At 46.5% G+C, this 18,026-nt stretch overlaps 1 protein-coding gene and 1 pseudogene across 3 annotated transcripts in view; both read right to left on the reverse strand.

The window, feature by feature from the left end:
• Positions 1-18,026, reverse strand: part of KDM4A (lysine demethylase 4A) — a 47,124-nt gene continuing 29,098 nt past the window's right edge. For all 3 annotated transcript variants that reach the window (XM_066269417.1, XM_066269418.1, XM_066269419.1), the window contains 10 exons: positions 14,765-14,946; positions 13,039-13,243; positions 12,541-12,617; positions 11,792-11,847; positions 9,407-9,515; positions 8,908-9,093; positions 5,145-5,315; positions 1,745-1,864; positions 1,369-1,461; positions 1-1,241 (listed from right to left, as the gene is read on the reverse strand). In XM_066269417.1, the coding sequence (XP_066125514.1) occupies positions 1,101-1,241; positions 1,369-1,461; positions 1,745-1,864; positions 5,145-5,315; positions 8,908-9,093; positions 9,407-9,515; positions 11,792-11,847; positions 12,541-12,617; positions 13,039-13,243; positions 14,765-14,946 (1,340 nt within the window). In that variant the 3' untranslated portion in view covers positions 1-1,100. The remainder of the gene's footprint in view (positions 1,242-1,368; positions 1,462-1,744; positions 1,865-5,144; positions 5,316-8,907; positions 9,094-9,406; positions 9,516-11,791; positions 11,848-12,540; positions 12,618-13,038; positions 13,244-14,764; positions 14,947-18,026) is intronic.
• Positions 6,660-7,137, reverse strand: LOC136328746 (ubiquitin-conjugating enzyme E2 D2 pseudogene; annotated as a pseudogene).

An 18,026-nucleotide genomic window follows, 5' to 3' on the forward strand; every position in this document is an offset into this window, starting at 1 on the left:
GGTGATGCACCAGTTTTCAAAATAATTTGGTTTATAGCGTTCATACGTAACAAAAAAACAGGAAAGTATTATAAATCTGATTCTTGTATACACAGGGTACAGGTGTGAAGCCCTTCAATCCTGGGCCCAGGCAAACAAATTCATGAGGAGCAAAAACCTGTTTAACCCCTTCAGCATTGCCCTCTAGTCCCACCCCGCCCCTCAAATCCATTCCCTCCCATTCCCAGACCAGAGGCAAACCTGCCCCTGGCCACCAGTGGCCCCAATTCATCTTAACCCTCCCAGCCCCAGCATGATTGCAATTTCATGTTAACAGAATCACCCACCAGGCTCTGCCTGCTTCCATCATTAAGATCCCACTTCATGGTATGCCCCACCACACCCTTGAATACGGTGCCACAGGGGCACTGTGCCTAGAGAAATGTGGGTAACCCATGTTACCCATATCTTCTTCAAGAGAGGGCAGAGAGGTGGCATTATCTCAATACTGCAGCTTTGCCAGCATGCCCTTGAGGCAGTTCAAGGGACAGATGACACATCCATCTCCAACCAACCCCAGGGGGCCTTATTCAGCTCAGCTGACGGCAGAATTTCACATTTTGTTTGCCCTGGATAGGCAAGGAAGAAAGTAAAGGCCAGGAGCTGGCAAAAGCTGGTCCAGACCACTCGCGCGCGCGCACACCCACACACACCCACACACACATAAATACAAAAGGGGGGAGGGGAGAGGGGCAAGCATCAGCACCTCTTCCTGGTTGGTGCAGGTGATCCTTAGGAAGCTAAGTCCTAGGAAAGGAATAGGGCAACCAGTCTAACCAGCAATAGTCGACCCCAATAGAGACAATGCAGCCATAGCATTCCACTGCTCAGCCCTTAAGCTGGGAGCTCAGCGGCTGTGGCCATGTGTCCAAGAACGGCTTGTCCCTTCACTAGAGGAGAATGCAATGAGGGTGGGTGAGAAGATGATGGGGTTGGTTATTTCATTGCTTTGCATTTTAAAACTTCATTTTAGAGACTTCAGAGTTCCAAATGTCTGCTGTACTGTGGAACCTCGAGTGCTCTCGCCTTGATGGCCGGAATCTCTTGGCTCCTGGAAGCACCTACTCCATGATGGCCCGGTATAGTGCAGGCTCAATGTAATCTTCCCGGTATCTTGAGTTGATAACTCGTTGCCGTTTCTTTTCTTGTTTAACCTCCTTCTCCGTGAAAATCTCATTGAAGCGCATGTCTGAGGCTACCGACTACAGAAGAATAGGCAAGTCAAATGAGTACTTTGTGTCCAACCACTGGAAGAAAAAAAGGGACACATCCCTGCCTTGTTCCCTCCCTCCCAGACAGGAACTGAGGGTACACAGAAACCAAACTCACCAGTCTAGACTTGACTCTCTTGGGAAGCTCTTCATCCAGCGTGTACACGTCATCTCTCTTAACAACAAGCTGTGAGCCATCCTCAAACTCCACCTACCAAGGAAACAGGGGCCTTTGGCTAAGATATCCCTGACTCTCTCCCTGGACCACCATGCACAGTGGCAATTTCCTATATTCACAGGAAGAATTCAGAACATTGAAGGAGTGCCATGTTTGAAGCCACATCTGGCAGACTGGACAGAGGGAAGCCCCTAGCTCTGAAAGAGTTATTACTGATCCCTGAGCTCTCCCAAGAGCAAGGACACACCTCTGGCCCAAGAAGAAGCACTGAATTAATCAAGTACCTCCCCAACCCCCAGCATAAATCTTTGGATACCTGGTACATCTGGATGGGATGGGAGGCCACAAACTTGGCTCCATAGACTTGGCCGTCTGTCCATCGCACCTGAACAACTTCCCCTTCAGCAGGAGGACCCAACTGGAGACAGTCCTGACTCTGAGGGAATAAGGGAGAAGAGGGAAAGGAAGGTCCACCTGAGCATGGTGATAACCATCTACGTCAGGGAAGAATGGACCAGGGCAAATTCCTGCTCCTATGAAAATACCCAAAAGATACTTTTGCTACATGCCAAGGCAGGACAGTAATCTTAAGGAAAAATACTCTGTAACTGAGTTGTGAGGAAAAATACTGTGTAACTGAGTTATGGGTTGAAGCATCTGCTCTTTTCATAGTACATAAGCTTTATTTGAAAAAAATGATTGAATGACAAACTATGGTTATTCAGACTTGGCTATTGGCAGACATCTTGAAAATGAACAAAGTGAGCCTGTCACTAAAACAAACAAACAAACAAACAAACAAACAAACCTGAGCTGCCAATGATAAAAATCTTAAGCTTCAAGCAAAAATTAGAATTTGAAGAACATTGTATCACCAATATGAGTTTGAAGCGTCCCAAAATTTCAAGGTTTTTCTAAGATTAGTCATACAAATGAATATATGATTTTGATACTATATAAGAAAATTTAGCCTGACTAGGTGGTGATACAGTGGGTAGAGCGTTGACGTGGGATACTGAGGACTCAGGTTCAAAACCCCAAGGTCATCAGCTTAAGCACAGGGTTGTCGGCTTGAGCGTGGACCAGAGACATGACCTCCATGGTCACTGGCTTGATGCCCAAGGTTGTTGGCTTGAGCCAGGGGCCACTGACTCAGCTGGAGCCTTTCTCGGCCACAGCCTCAGTCAAGACACATGAGAAAGCAAGCAATGAACCACCAAAGTTGCACAACTATGAGTTGATGCTTCTCATCTCTCTCCTGTCTGTCCCTGTCCGTGTGTCTCTCTTGCTCACTAAAAAAATAAAAAAATAACATTCATGAAGTCTGCACAGCCCATTGCCCCAATATGTATAATGTTATAAAATCACGCATAGGTGCATTGTCAGTGCAGAAAGGCCAATGGATTTGAATGTAAGAGTATGTGAAGTCCACTGACCTGTTTAGATTCCACACTGTAGCTAACTTTTAAAAAACTACCACCCCTTATTGAGTTTTGGTATAATATTGAAAAAGAACCACAAATATCTGAAAAGTATTCTCCCCTTTCCGATTATATGTCTGAGACTGAATTTTCATATATATATTTCTTAAAAGCTTTTTTATTTTTTTCTCAGAGACAGATTGAGAGTCAGAGAGAGGGATAGATAGGGACAGACATACAGGAAAGGAGGGAGATGAAAAGCATCAATCATCAGTTTTTCATTGTGGCACTTTAGATGTTCATTAATTGCTTTCTCATATGTGCCTTGACCGGGGGGCTACAGCAGACTGAGTAACCCCTTGCTCAAGCCAGAGACCTTGAGTCCAAGCTGGTGAGCTCTGCTCAAACCAGATGAGCCCATGCTCAAGCTGGCGACCTCAGGGTCTCGAACCTGGGTCCTTTGTATCCCAGTCCTAAGCACTATCCACTCACTGCGCCACCACCTGGTCAGACAATTTTCATATATTTTAACCAAAACAATAAATTGCAACAGAATAGAGATGTAACATTTAAGATATTTGCAAAATTAAAAATGGCATTCCTGCTAATATTTTTTGTTTTAAAATGAAGTTATTTTTCATTAAAAATGGCTTATTTATATCAATTAATTTTTAATTTCTAATAGAGTAAATACTAATAGAAATAACCCATAATACATCGGCTCTCTGGGGTCCTCAGTAACTTCCGGAGATCATTATTCCATAGATTAAGAGATAATATACCACCTACTTTTCAGAGCTGGTATGAGACAGAAATACTCAATATAAAGTACTTGGCATACTGCAGAGCTTAATAAATCACAGCTATTTTATTGCCATCAATACTGTTACTATCATCTTCACTACCTTATAACTAATGAATGTACTTTAAGCAACTATGTTGCTAATGTGGCATAACCTAATTTGTTTAAAAAAAAAAAGTGGCTCAACCCCACTACCCTGATACTTAGTCTCACACATGAAAAGGCATGTATCTTTATGTACCAATGTTTTCAAGTTTTGGGGGTAGATACCCAGTAGAGGGATTGCTGGGTCATATTATACGTAGTTCTATTCTTAATTTTTTGAGGAACAATCATACTTTCTTCCATAATGGTTGTACTACTTTACATTCCCACCAACAGTGAATGAGTTCCTTTTTCTCTGCAGCCTCTCCAACACTTGTTATTACCTGTCTTGTTGAAAATAGCCAATCTAACAGGTGTGAGGTGGTATCTCATTGTAGTTTTGATTTGCATTTCTTTAATAGCTAGTGAAAATGAGCATATTTTCATATATCTATTGGTCATTTGTATTTCTTCTTGGGATAAGTGTCTGTTCATGTCCTCTTCCCATTTTTTTATTGGACTGTTTATTGCTGAGTTTTTTGAGTTCTTTTGTTTATTTTGGATATTAGCCCCTTGTCTGAGCTGCTATTTGAAAATAATCACCTCCTATTTAGTTGGCTGTTTGTTTGTTTTGTTGTCAGTTTCTTTTGCTGTTCAGAAGCTTCTTAGTTTGTAGTAGTCCAATTATTTATCTTTGCTTTTACTTCCCTTGCCTTTGGAGTCTAATTCATCTAAATTTATGTACTCTAGTTGACCAATGTCACCCTGTTAAAATTAATTATCTAAATATAAATTAATTCATTTAAAAAAAAGAAGAAGAAAATGCAGGGTAGAGAGCGGAGAAACCTGAACTAAGTCCTGTACCGAGCCAGGAAACCTGGGATTGAATCCAGGCAGGGCCGTGTGTCTCAGGTGTTGATGAGATAAGCAGGCCAGGGTATGTCCAAGTAGTTTCAGCTCAGCCCGAAAGCCTTCCTCTAGAAAGAACCAAAAGCCAACACCATATGTCTACTAAGAGGGCACGGTAGAAAAGACAGTTGGATAATTTTCCCAAATTCACACAGCTACTAAACACTGCAACTGGTACTGGCACATGGGCCTGATCCCAAAGCCTGAGTTCTCTCACTCCAGTAGAATGCCTTCAAGGGTAATTTAAACTGAAATATAAGCATGTTTCAAAGAAATGCAGAATATGTTGATTCATATGAGTTTCTAGAGGAAGCATAGTACCCTAGCAGCACATAATTTCATTTGCACAGAAAGACCAATGTAAAGATTTCTTTTTGTTCTGGGAACCAACTGATGAAACCGTGGGCTTGACTAGAAAGGCAGGCCCACAACCAGTCTGCCAACCAGACCTAGAAATATCCCAGTCCCAAACTGCCCAAGCAGCTCCTTTCAGAAGTTACCACTATGTCCTCAGGATACAGATTGTCGCTGAAGGAGCCATCATCAAAGTTGACTTCATAAAAGGTCTCAGTGGTGAGCCTGACCACCTCACATTGGTAGAAGCGACCATTCTTGTGCTTGCTAATGACCTTCTGGCCTGCAGTGATGCTCTGCAAGGCCCCCTTGGCACGCTGGAAAAAACAGAGGCTTAGGTTACTCCCACATTGGCTTGACAGGTCTAGCAAACGGGGCCCAAAATCAACTAAATCATCTTTACCAGGGAAAAGATAGCAAAGGAATGGAATAGTAAAGAGGAGTACGAGATGGGAGTTGAAACAGGTCTTTCCAGATATCTATAACCCCAGCCAGGACACTGTAAAGAAACTAGTATTACATTTTCTTGCATAAATGTAGCTCTTCCCTTTTCCTAGTTGATAGTTGTCTTCATACCATACTTAGTTTTACTTGAACTCCCTGAACAGACTTTTGTGACTTCCCTATGTGCTGTCAGGAACTGTCCAAATATAGCTCCTACTAACGCACACAATTTAAGATACCCATCCAAGTAGACATTCAACAGGTGATCTGAGGTCCAAGGTCCCCAGACAATGCTCCATACAGATCTTAGCACTAGTTCTACCTCATGGCACAAAGATTGAGATTCCCTGGATGTCCTCAGCTGCATAAGACAACTGGCTCTCCACTATAAGGGCCCTGCCATCTCTGGGACCCTCAATCACCCTTCTTATTCTGAACTCACCTTTGATGCAAATGAGATCACAGAGAATCTGTGGCCTCAAGTCCACTCCCTCCAAACTGCCCTAGCACTGCACTCTAGCCATGCTGGCCTCCCTGCTATTCTTTGAGCATGTGTGCCAGTGTGTTTCCACCTTGGGGTTTTTGCACTACTGTTTCCGCTACCTGAAATGCTATTCCCCAATTATTTGTATGCTGACTCCCTCCCATCCAAATGTCAACTTACTAACACTGTTCCTTACGACCTCTTCTTCTACTCCTCTATTCTGCCTTATTTTTATCCATTACACTTCTCCCCATCTGATATATTATAAATTTCTTTCATGACAGGTAATAGATGCCCATAAATACGTGAAAATGAATTAGTGAAAGGAATATTCAGCCCTGGACAGGTAGCTCAGTTGGTTAGTGTCGTTCCAATACACCAAGGTTGCCGGTTCAATTCCTGGTCAGGGTACACAGAAATGAACCAATGAATGAATAAATAAGTGAAAGAATAAATCAATGTTTCTCTCTTCCTTCCTCTCTCTAAAGTCAGTAAATAAAATAAATACTTAATAGTACTCCCCCCATTTCCTGACAGCAGTAGCAGTCTATGGCTATCCATTTAAGAATGTGAAGTACAACTGGTAATCCAAAAATCACTATCCTGTTTCATAACAAAACTGCTATTTCCCTACCAGAGCCAGGACTCACGCTATCTCAAGCTTTTCTCTCCAGAGTCTCATTCTTTTTTTTCTTTCCCTCTTTCAGAGTTCCCCGATCTTTATTTGTAGAAGTTATCCAATAATTTCTTTAATTACATCGCATACTTTCTGAGTCCATTCCCGAGCTATTCTGTTGTACTTTTCTCTGTTTTGTAGATCAGAACAATCTCAGGCACTAAGGGATCATCTGGATTAGGATCACACAACAGAGAACAGATGGACAAGAGTACTTTTGAAATAGTGCTGGATACCACTGTGATCGTAGAATATTAAGATAAATGCTGCCATTACTGTTAATATTTGGATGATAAATTCTTGTTGTAAATGCAACCTTAGGTGGTTTGAAGGGGTAATCTGTTGGGAAATGAATTGTCAAAACAAATACTCCACCCTGATAGGGACTGTCGTTTGGCCCCATTATTATAGCTTGCCAATGGAACATATCATCTCCAACAGGACCTGCTGAACACCGTGCTGGGGGGGGGGGGGGGGGGGTCCCGTGCTAGGTCATTCAATTCCTTGTGGATTCTCTTCAAAGCCATCCTGAGGCGGGTGGCGGCGGCCCCCCCGGGCGGGGACAGGGACAGGGGAGGGACGGGGAAAAGGCGAGGGGGCACAAGGCCGCCTCGGTGATAGCGGGTTGACCGAAGATAGCTTAGAAGCGCGGGACCGACGGAGGGCCGAGCCCCACTCGGCTCCTGAGCTTGTCGCAGCGGCCTCTTTATGCGCTGCCTCCGGAGGAGGAGGAGGAGGAGGAGGAGCAGGAGCAGCAGCAGCCGCCGCCGCCGCCGCCACAGCGGTAGGGGCCTCTTCCTCCTTAGCTCAGCACCGTCTCTTAGGCAGTCGCGAATCCCTCCGCCGGGAGCAAGAGCCCAGGCGTCCGGCTCGGCCGGCACCTTCGGTCGGACAGCCAAAGGGACTGCCTGCCTGCTGCAGGTGGACGGAGGGACGTGCGGGCAGACGGTGGGCCATGCTGCCGGGGTGGGGCTGCCCGAGCGCTGGGTCTCCCATTCGCGCGTGTGCATGTGTGTGTGACAGAGACAAAGAGACAGAAAGGGGGGCAGGCAGGGACAGACAGGAAGGGAGAGAAATGAGAAACATCAATTTTTCACTGCAGCTCCTTAGTTGTTCACTGATTGCTCTCTCATATGTACCTTAACTGGGGGGCTACAGCAGAGCAAGTGACCCCTTGCTCAAGCCAGCCACCTTGGGCTCAAGCCAGTGACCTTGGGCTTCAAGCCAGTGACCTTTGGGCTTAAGCCAGCAACCTCGGGGGTTCGAACCTGGGTTCTCTGTGTCCCAGCCTGACGCTCTATCCACTGCGCCACCACCTGGTCAGTCCAGAATCTCATTCTTACATTGATTATTTTCCCTTTTCCTAAGTCCCTACCCCACCCCAATCCCCTGTCATGCTCAGAAAAATACCTCTGTGAAAGAGGAAAATCCATTCAGCCAACAAGGACTTTTCTATGATCCCAAATGGTAGAAGAAAAAGGGTTAGTTGTGACTCAAAGCTCCACCTATGTGTTCCCACTTCAGACCTCACATCTCTCCTACACTAATGGGTCTCCCTGCCTCAAATTATTATTCCTTCAATTCTTGAATCCACCAGTGTGGCAAATAAAAAAATGTAGCTCAGAATCATAATATGAGGACAGTTCTTATCTAATGACAGAATAGCAGTCCCGGGTCCTCCCCCTCTGGAGCTGCCTGCCCTTCAAGTACCATCCCTACCATGATCACAGAACCAGTCTTGCATATTCATTTTTCTGAGACTTGTCTGTTCTGTTCTGAAGCCTCACAATTCCTACTTACTATTTAAGACCCACTTCAAATGCTACCTTCTATCCAAACCCTTCCATAACTCCCCCAGCTAAAATTACATGTATCCTTCTCTGAGCTTCGAACATTTAGAGAACAAAATCTCCACTGTATGGTGGTTGACGGTTAACTGTTGGGAGCTTTCCCCATCAGTTCACATTCACAGAGCTTCTGCTATGTCCCTGTCACTGTGTTAAGTATAAAGATACTCAGATTAATAAAATATAGACCCTCCGAGGAGTTTATCTTGGAGGAGAGGCAAACAAGTAAACAGATAGTCAGAAGGAATCAACCTCAAGCAGTTTGGAACCACTGGATTAAGCAGTACCAGGCAGGGGGTAGAGATGGACAGGGGCCATTTCTCAATCCTTTACTCATTAGCACTCTCCATAAAGCATAATGCCTGAGGAAATATTTGCTGACACAATCAACGAACAGCTGGCAGAGAAAATGATCCTGCAAACTGTCAGGAGGATTCTAGAATGGCAGCTTCCCTCACCTCCAGATTAGGAATCCTATGCCGAAAGCAGGTAATGAAGACGACAAAAGGCCAGTCATCTGGCTGCATCATCACTCCTGCCGCCTGGGCACAGCTCACGTGGAAGGCAGTTGGGCAACGGCCATGAGAACACTGCACACAGCAGCCAGCAGTTCTTTTTCTCCGCTTCTTACAGAAGACACATTTCTACAACACAGGGGAAGCAAGCCAGTGAGTCCAGGACCTACCAGTGCAGTCTCCTCTATCACTCCCCACCCAAATGCCAAACCAAAGCAGGAGTCAACTTCCTTCCCAGACAGGAAGGCACACACACCTACGGCGAAACTCGTGTCTGGTTACTGGTGTCCTCATTAAGTACTTTTAACCAGAGAGTAAGTATCACAAAACCCAAAGGTAAGGGCTGGCTGCTGGGCCAAGCATAGGTTGCCCTCCAAAGTGCCGTGAGAGTTGTAAACAGGATAACGGAAGAGAGTCTGTGAGCCCATCTTGTCGTCCTTACCAGCTTGAAGCGGGGCAGGGGAATTTTGCTCACATCCACTGGACTTCTTTCTGCAATGTTGACAAACCTTGCTTCCAGAATTGCCACAGCACATGAGACGTGGACCCACCTGTCAAAAAGTAAAGGCTGCCTCAGTCACCTCTGGCTTCAATACCCTGTGACCTTCTCATCTCACAGGGCCCACAGATGGTGCTGAAACAGGTCCCCACCACACTGCCCTGGGTTAGCACAGGGCTGAACTGCTTACAACACTAACTTGCTCACAATCTGTTGCAAAATGAGCAGAGCTAATTAAGTGTGGCATGTTTCGGGGAGTGAGAATAAATTAGAGAGCTCTATCTAGACCTCTTTTACTTTAAGTGCTAGGTGCTTCCTCAAAGTGTCTCCAACTGTGCCCCCATCTGCCAGTAATCACAGCTTTCCCCTGTAGGCCTTTGCTCAAACCTTTCCCCGGGGCTGCAATGACCTCTCCCTTCTGCTCCCCTCATCCACAGCAGGCTTATTTGTTAAGATCTGGCCCAAGCACCCACTTATTCTGACAGGTCTGTTCAGTGGACATCTTTAGAGCAGTGGTCCCCAACCCCCGGGCCACGGACTGGTACCGGTCCGTGGCCATTGGGTACCAGTCTGCAGAAAAAGAATGAATAACTTACATTATTCCTGTTTTATTTATATTTAAGTCTGAACGATGTTTTATTTTTTTAAAAATGACCAGATTCCGGCCCTGGCCGGTTGGCTCAGTAGTAGAGCATCAGCCTGGCATGCGGAAGTCCCGGGTTCGATTTCCGGCCAGGGCACACAGGAGAGGTGCCCATCTGCTTCTCTCCACCCCTCCCCCTCTCCTTCCTCTCTGTCTCTCTCTTCCCCTCCCGCAGCCAAGGCTTCACTGGAGCAAAAGATGGCCCGGGCACTGGGGATGGCTCCACGGTCTCTGCCCCAGGCGCTAGAGTGGCTCTGGTCGCAACAGAGCGACACCCCGGATGGGCAGAGCATCGCCCCCTGGTGGGCGCGCTGGGTAGATCCCGGTCGGGCACATGCAGGAGTCTGTCTGACTGCCTCCCCGTTTCCAGCTTCAGAAAAATACAAAAAAAAAACCACAAAAAACCAGATTCCCTCTGTTACATCAGTCTAAGACTCACTCTTGACGCTTATCTCGGTCACGTGATACATTTATCTGTCCCACCCTAAAGGCCGGTCCGTAAAAATATTTTCTGACATTAAACCGGTCCGTGGCCCAAAAAAGGTTGGGGACCACTGCTTTAGAGGATTAAAGTAAGTTCTGTACATTACAGGAAATTGTCATGCCCCAAGAGGAGAACTAAGATGGTGAAAGCACTGAAAGTCAGGCCAGGTGACAACCTACACTAGATTGTGTTGGGGCTACCGGGAGCTGTCTGTAATATTTACACGGCTACTACAAGAGTAAGAACAGATTTGTTTTGCATGGCCATCTGGGCAGAACAACGATTATAAACTAAGGTGGGATGCTCAAGCAGAGCCCTTTCCACTGCAAATACAGAAGCGGTTTAATAGAGCTATCCTATAGCCGTGAGGAACACGATGACCTCAAGTAATATAAGCAAGTGCTTTTGAAGGAGTAGGAGCAGAAGGCAGAGTGGCCCTCTATCTGGAACAGCAGGAAGAGTTCCTGTGAGGTGGGTGGCCGGACAGAACATTGCTCCACGTTCCCAAAGGATTTTAGCTGGAAGCAGGATATTGACCATTGGTTGCTCGTCAACCTGTGTGTACCATACCCCACACTGCCAGCTCTTCCGGAGCAAAAACTTTGTTCACTTTATGTTTCTACCTCAGACCAAGCAAGCCAAGACCAAGCACAAAGACTCAGCTCAGTAAAAATGAGCTGCCTGACAGCTGAGAATCCCACCTCTAAGCTAAGGTGCCCAGAAACTTCTGTAGGTTTGACTCAATAGTGAGTAGGCTTGGTGAGCTCTGCTCAATGTCCCACTCTCTCCTCAAGAACAACTGCCCTCATTCCAAACAGCAGGTCTGAGCCAGGGACAGCCTGCCTGCAGAAGAGTACTCCCTAGCCCCAGCCAACGAGGTTACTGTCCTCACTTCCAGCCCACAAAGCCCCGCACCATCTTGACAGGATCCTCACACACTTGAGAGCCCGTGTTAGCTCCTGCAAAAGGAGGACATTACTTACATCTGCCTCAGAGGGGAAGATGACCTTGGAAAGGACTGGGACTTCCTGGCTCTCCTTGGCATCCCACTTTTATGTTAGTCTTGGAATACTACTCCAGCTCCAAAGAATGTGCTTTCTAAAACCTCATCAGTCATTCTGATGTACAGCCACTGCCCTCCGAGTGCCTCTGCACGCCGCTTCAGAACTGCACGTTCTGAGGCACTGCTCGGAAAACTCACCTGTCATCATTTGCTCTCTGCAGGGCTCCTCCTCGTAATGAGCATAAACAGCAGTCCTGCCAAGAAGGGAGGGGAGGAAAGTGGTTACCACCAACTCATTAACACTCCATCTGCTTTCCCCTTGACTTCCTCTGGGCAACTGTAGTCTCCACATAAGAAAGCAGCCAAATGTCATGTGGACTTTGCCTATGCAGCCCCTATAACCAGAACTCCTCTGGAGGAAGACGGAGAGGCCACCTGGGGCTGAAGTGCACCAAGTATTCACTTGACATAATACTCTTCATTGTTATTGTTAATAACAACTATAAGCTGTCACAAATGACACTCTGCTCGGACCAGAGGCACTGCAGCAGTGCCACTCTGACTGCCACCTACGTGGAGTACTGCCAGGATTCGGGGGGGGGGGGGGTGATGAAAACTATAAAATGAACCATCTGAGCCCCACTGTGGTGCTCCAACTCAGTGGCTAAGTTCTTAAAAGGGGGTTATGGTTCATCTACAGGAGGACCTCTGCTTGGTCCTGATACCACGGAGCAAGCACAGCTTCCAGATTCTACTCATGCCCTGCCACAGGTGGGCAGTAACCACTCTCACTGTCATGGTGACTTATTCTGACAGTCTTCACTCTCTGATCACGACTACCAGGCCCTATGCAGACTGCTCCGGATATGAAGCCCACAGGAAATAGTCTGACTCTGAGCAAACTCCAAGTCTCACAGGGAACAGAGTAACGGTGTGAACGCACTCACCTCCTCCAGGGCATTGGCTGAACAACGAGAACACATCCAGTCTTCTGAGGCCTTTGCAGGGGGGACCCCATAGCAACCTAACAGGGATACCAAGGAGAGAAAATTAGAGGCCAGAGTCAGAAGGAAGATTTATAGCTTTTTCATATAGTATGTCCCAAAGTTACAACCAAATCTTACAGAAACCCCTGAATTCTAGAGTCAGGGCCCCCAGGGTTCAACCTCACAGAGCCGGAAACTGTAGATTCACTGGTTCAAACACCTAATGAGTAGTGAGAACTAGTCTCTTTCTGGTATCTGAACCAAGGAGAGCACAGAGCTGACAGGGAAAGCATGGACCCTGGAGTCAGAGGAAACTCAGACGCCATCACAACAATCTCCCCAGGAACACATAAGCAATCTTTGCGCTGGGGGAGTGGGGAGGCCAATGAGGGTAAGGGTTTCCAGTGAGAAGACCCACGGCCCCTTCAACAGGAGGCAGAGAAAGGGTGAGGCACTCACTGGCATGGACCCGGACACTGCACTTCTTGCAGGAAACGAGAATGCTGGTGCCATCCTCCTCCAGGTAAGGCGTGGATAGGTTGATGTCTGTGCTGCAGCCAGTCGAGGTAAAGCACATTTCTGGAATCAATGGCTTGGTCCTCTGTTTCTGGGGAGTTAAATCTGGAGCAGTTCCACAGTTCTGACTAAGGCCTCCAAACTCAACCTAAGGAGAGAGCACAAGTGCACACCTCAGTGAACATGCCTGTGCTCTCGGCTCTCCACCTGCTCCATCAGCAGGAAGCTGGCTCTCTTACTGATACGACTATGGCTACAGCTCCCCGGTGCACAGCCATTATCCCCAAGTTGCTAATTGAAGTTACCTCTAACGACTCAAATTCAATTTCTCACAGCAGCATCAAATAAAGGCCCCAAGGGGACAACTGCGAAAAGGGAGCGAGGTAAGAGGCAACTGGGATTTCAATCTTCCCAAACAAAGTGGTAATAAAATGCACTGCGATGTTAGCAAGGCTGCTACTGTGGGCTCCCCTGTGTGCTGCACCACATGGAGGCCCCTCCCAGGGAGATCACCCACAGCAGGTGCTCCCCATGGGCCAGCACTGATTTCCTCTTGTGGTCCATGTCCACAGGTCACCTGAGCTGCAGCCCAACCTGCGATTCCCGCTCGGGGACCCTTCAGGAAGAACATTACGTCCACGTACTTCTCGACAAACATCTGTCTATGAATATCTGCTGGCTTTGCCGCTGGATGGCACTATCACCCCATTCCAAGGATGGCACCCAGAAATATGTCAACCCTAAGCTTAAGCCACTCACAAAACTCTGAACCCCACTCAGTAGATCTGCTGGTAGTACAGTCAAGCCTTTCACTTCTTCTCACGGGCAAAGGGCATGTACAAGTCTTCAGTTTTGCTTTTTGTCAATGGAAAGAAATAGTGAGTTCAATCCAAAGTGCGTTGGTCTGAGGCTCCATTCTTTGGCAAGCATGAATTTGGCACCCTGTCAGGCTCAGTGGCAGCCATGCCACTTTTAACCACCATCAAAAGACTGGTTACCTACACATCACCCTGGGCACAGCTGAGACTGAGCTGGTCACCTTGGACATGCCACTGTAGATGCCGTCTTGGCTAGACTCTAAGTTAGACCCAGAGACCCAAAATAGTGAAGCCATCAAATGCCCAGGGAACAGGAGGGGCACAGCTGAGCTCACCCTCAGCACCTTCCCAACCCCACCCTCCCACAAGCCCTCTGCTCCTAAACCCCAAGTTCCTTTTGACTACTGCCTATATCTACTGTGGCGGTGGGAAAGTGAAGAACATTAGAGGATTTGGCTTTTCATCTGAAATTCAGATTGTAGTAGAGAGAAACACTGCCCCCTCCAGACTGAGGGGCCAGGACTACAAATCACCTGGAAGGAATAATCACTGACTAGAACAACAAAAGAGCAGAGTCCTCTGCAAACAGTGTGAGTGCCCAGAGGCAAAGGGAATCCCCCCTACACACACGCACGCGCGCAACTAGGCCACATCATCAGATCTTCTCCAAAGCATTCTCCAGTGAAAACTAGCACTGCCCTGTTACCTGCCTGAGAAACCCCATCAGTACACAGAAGGGGCAGAGACACTAGAAAACATGCCTTTCTCTGGACAACCAGTGACAAGCTATGTACCACAATTAAACCTAGCTTCCCTCTAACTGCTGGTCCTGGGCAAACAGAGGGGCTCACCTGATGGTAAGTCTGAAAGATCATACAGATGGAGCAGTGAGGGGCCTGCTGGGCCATGGTCTCATTGAATTCCTTCTCAGCCTCAAAATTCGGAGGTCGGTTCTGCCATAGTTGGCTCAAGGGCTTGGCCCAGGCCTCGGTCTCCTCAGCCTCTTCCTCGGGGGTCAGCTGTTCAGATGTCTCTAGATAAGGAAGCAGACATGAGTTAGCACATCCCTGGCTCTGCCTAGAGAGCAGATGAGCTCAACCAGGACTCTTGATCCCAGATTTGGACTAACCCCAAGATCCTACAGGTGATGAAGGCAAAGGGCAGAAGTGATTTTTAAGAAACCTGTCAATACTTGAAAAACATGCAGGGAGTCCTGCCTGCAGCCCGTTCTCTGGCCAGAATGATTTATGGTTTGTACTTTCCCTGTTGCCGCAGAAGTTCAGCAGCTCTCCTCACCGCTTCCAGCTGCCAGCATTGACCCCTCTCTGCCAAGGGCAGCAGAGTGAAACACCACCTACAACAGTATTACTGGCTGCATCCAATATGTCAGCAAGTCCAGTCCTTTGGCCTCACCAACCCTTCTGGCTCTACCTTAGAGGAGGGCAGAGTGTGTCTAAGATGAAGCCTTATGCCAGCCACAGGATTTAACACCTTGAGTCTAGACCAGAGACTGGCACATGGAGCAAGTCTAGCCCACTTGGGGAACCAAGAACGCTTTTTGCATTTTCAAAGGGTTCGAGGAAAAAAGAATATGTAGCAGAGGCATAGGCCTACAAAGCCTGAAATATTTACTATCTGGTCCGTTATAGACTCCTGGTCTAGAGAACAAATTTGTATCTCTTCACTAATCTAGACAGCAGAGCATATACATCACTGAGCCTCAGTACTGCCTGGGCAAGGACATCTTCCCAAAAGAAAGGGACACATTGCTGAATGGAAAACAAAAACCCGCTCACAAAACAAGACAGAAGTGTTAAAGATGCCCACTTCCCAGCTCCCCCAAATCAGTGAGAGATTGGCATAGCCCACCACCTCTCAGTAGAAACAAGGTCAAGAAGGTAAGGGAGACCCCATAACTCTAATGTTAAGAGTGAATGAGGGCAATGATGGGCAGAAGCAGCAGCAAATATCAAAAGAAACTGATGCCCAAAGTGTTTCTCTAAATGCTCCCCAAGTCTGGCAAGCACATTCAAAGAAAGGTCCAAGTATGAAACATGTGACAGGAGCCTAGCTCTGTGCCAGGCCCACATGGAGCAGCTCATGGGGCCAGCCCTATGTGGCCATCAGCAATCCCCAGCTACAACCCCTCCAAGGATCTTCTTGGTTCTTCCCAGACAGAAGTGCTTTCCTAGAGGCCCTGCAGATCCATGCAGAGCAGCCCAGGAATGCGCTGGTATAAGCTTGCACTAGGTGCCCATCTATTTTTTCACTTCTGACAGTTCCAGCTCAGGGCTCAGTGCAGATAAATAGTTATCTAGTCCACCTTTAAAGTCATGTTTAATTTAAAGGGATCTGGCAGCTGCCATGAGTGTGACCTCAGTGAGGGTACCATAGAATAGTGAAACAGATGTAGACAATTAAAATCAATCCCTACAAGCCCCATCGTCAGGCCCGGCCAGGAACCATGGTGCCAAACCAAAGCACAGATACTCTCTGCATCCTGGCCAAAGGAAGAGTGACCAAAACAGGACTGAAGAATCAGAAACAGACAGCCTGACAATCACAAGAGAAAAATTAACACACTGACGACACCTGTTCTGTTTACAAAACCAGTAAGTGGCCACAAATCATTCCATTTGTGAATACTAAATGATGATGAGAAATATTCACTATGTTCTGTGTAAACTGCAGGAGTCAAACATTTACAGTTTACATATATAAACCTTGATTGAGCTATTCAGTTAAGATGTGTGCATTTCACTGAATATGGTATGTCTGGATCAAAAAAAACTTTTAAGTGGGGGAAGGACACACCAGGCTAAAAGAGACTAAAGAAACAAAAGTTCCAAATGTGTTACCCTAGTTTGGTTTGTACTGATTGAAAGGAAAAAAGCTATAAAACACATTTTGCAGCTTAGCAGGAAAAAAATGAATCTGGACTGAAGACTAGAGGATATGAAATTACCACTTATTTTCCTAGGTGTGATAATATCGTGTTTATATAGGAGGTAATACTTCTTAGGAGATGACTATCATGTACTTCAAGTGAAATGACTGGATGACTACCACTTACTTTCCTTACTTTCAAATGATAAGGCAACTATGTATGTAGTATGCATATAAACAATGTAAGTGGGGACAGAAAGCAATTATGGCAAAATGCTTATAACTGTGGAATGCAGGGCACAGGCACACAGTGTTCTTATTTTTCCAACTTTTCCACATTTGAAAGTTTTTATCATAAAAAGTTGGGGGGCTGTATATTACGATCTCAATTACATTATTCATTTATTTGAGAAAAAAAGAGAGAGGAAAGGAGAGAGAGGGAGGAGAGAGATGAAAAGCATCAACTCATGGTTGTATCACTTTAGTTGTTCATTGATTGCTTTTCATACATGCCTTGGGGCGGAGAGGCTCAAGCGAGCCAGTGACCACATGCTCAAGCCAGCAACCTTGGATCATGGTGATGATCCCACGCTCAAGCTGGCGACCCCATGCTCAAATTGGTGAACCTGTGTTCAAGCCAGCAACCTTGGGGTTTCAAACCTGGAACTTCAGCATCCCAGGTCTATGCTCTATCCACTGCACTACCAATGGTCAAACTCAGTTACAGTATTATAAAAAGACACACATGGACATAATTTATTATCTGACCGAGAATCAGTAAGATTAACTCATTATAATGTTCACAGTGATCACCTTTACAGGGTAATTTTGTTGTCCTCTTAAACTTTTCTGCTGTTCTGATTTTCTGGAACCTATTATTACTTTAAAACATGATGGAGAAATCATGAAGCTAAGCTGTTGCTATTCAGAAAACTTAACGCCCCTTTCTGGGCTGGAGGAAGATCAGAGGACTTAAGATTGCCTCAAGATCTGGCCTATTCTAACCATATGATCTTAAGACACTTTCCCCACCCAGCTTATAAACCTTCTACCAAGGAAAACAGTAGAGATGGGCAGTGACATCAGAAAAAATGAACGTGGGGCCTGTGAAGCAGAAGACTGATGAGGCTCTGGACGTTCCCACCCAGCCCACAGCACCAGGAAGGACAGGAAAGAGTCGGAAAGGGCCTGCCATCAGCCGAGAGTAACAGAGGTTCATTGGCACTA

This window comes from Saccopteryx bilineata, chromosome 3 (genome assembly GCF_036850765.1).
Source record: "Saccopteryx bilineata isolate mSacBil1 chromosome 3, mSacBil1_pri_phased_curated, whole genome shotgun sequence".
Taxonomy (NCBI): domain Eukaryota; kingdom Metazoa; phylum Chordata; class Mammalia; order Chiroptera; family Emballonuridae; genus Saccopteryx; species Saccopteryx bilineata.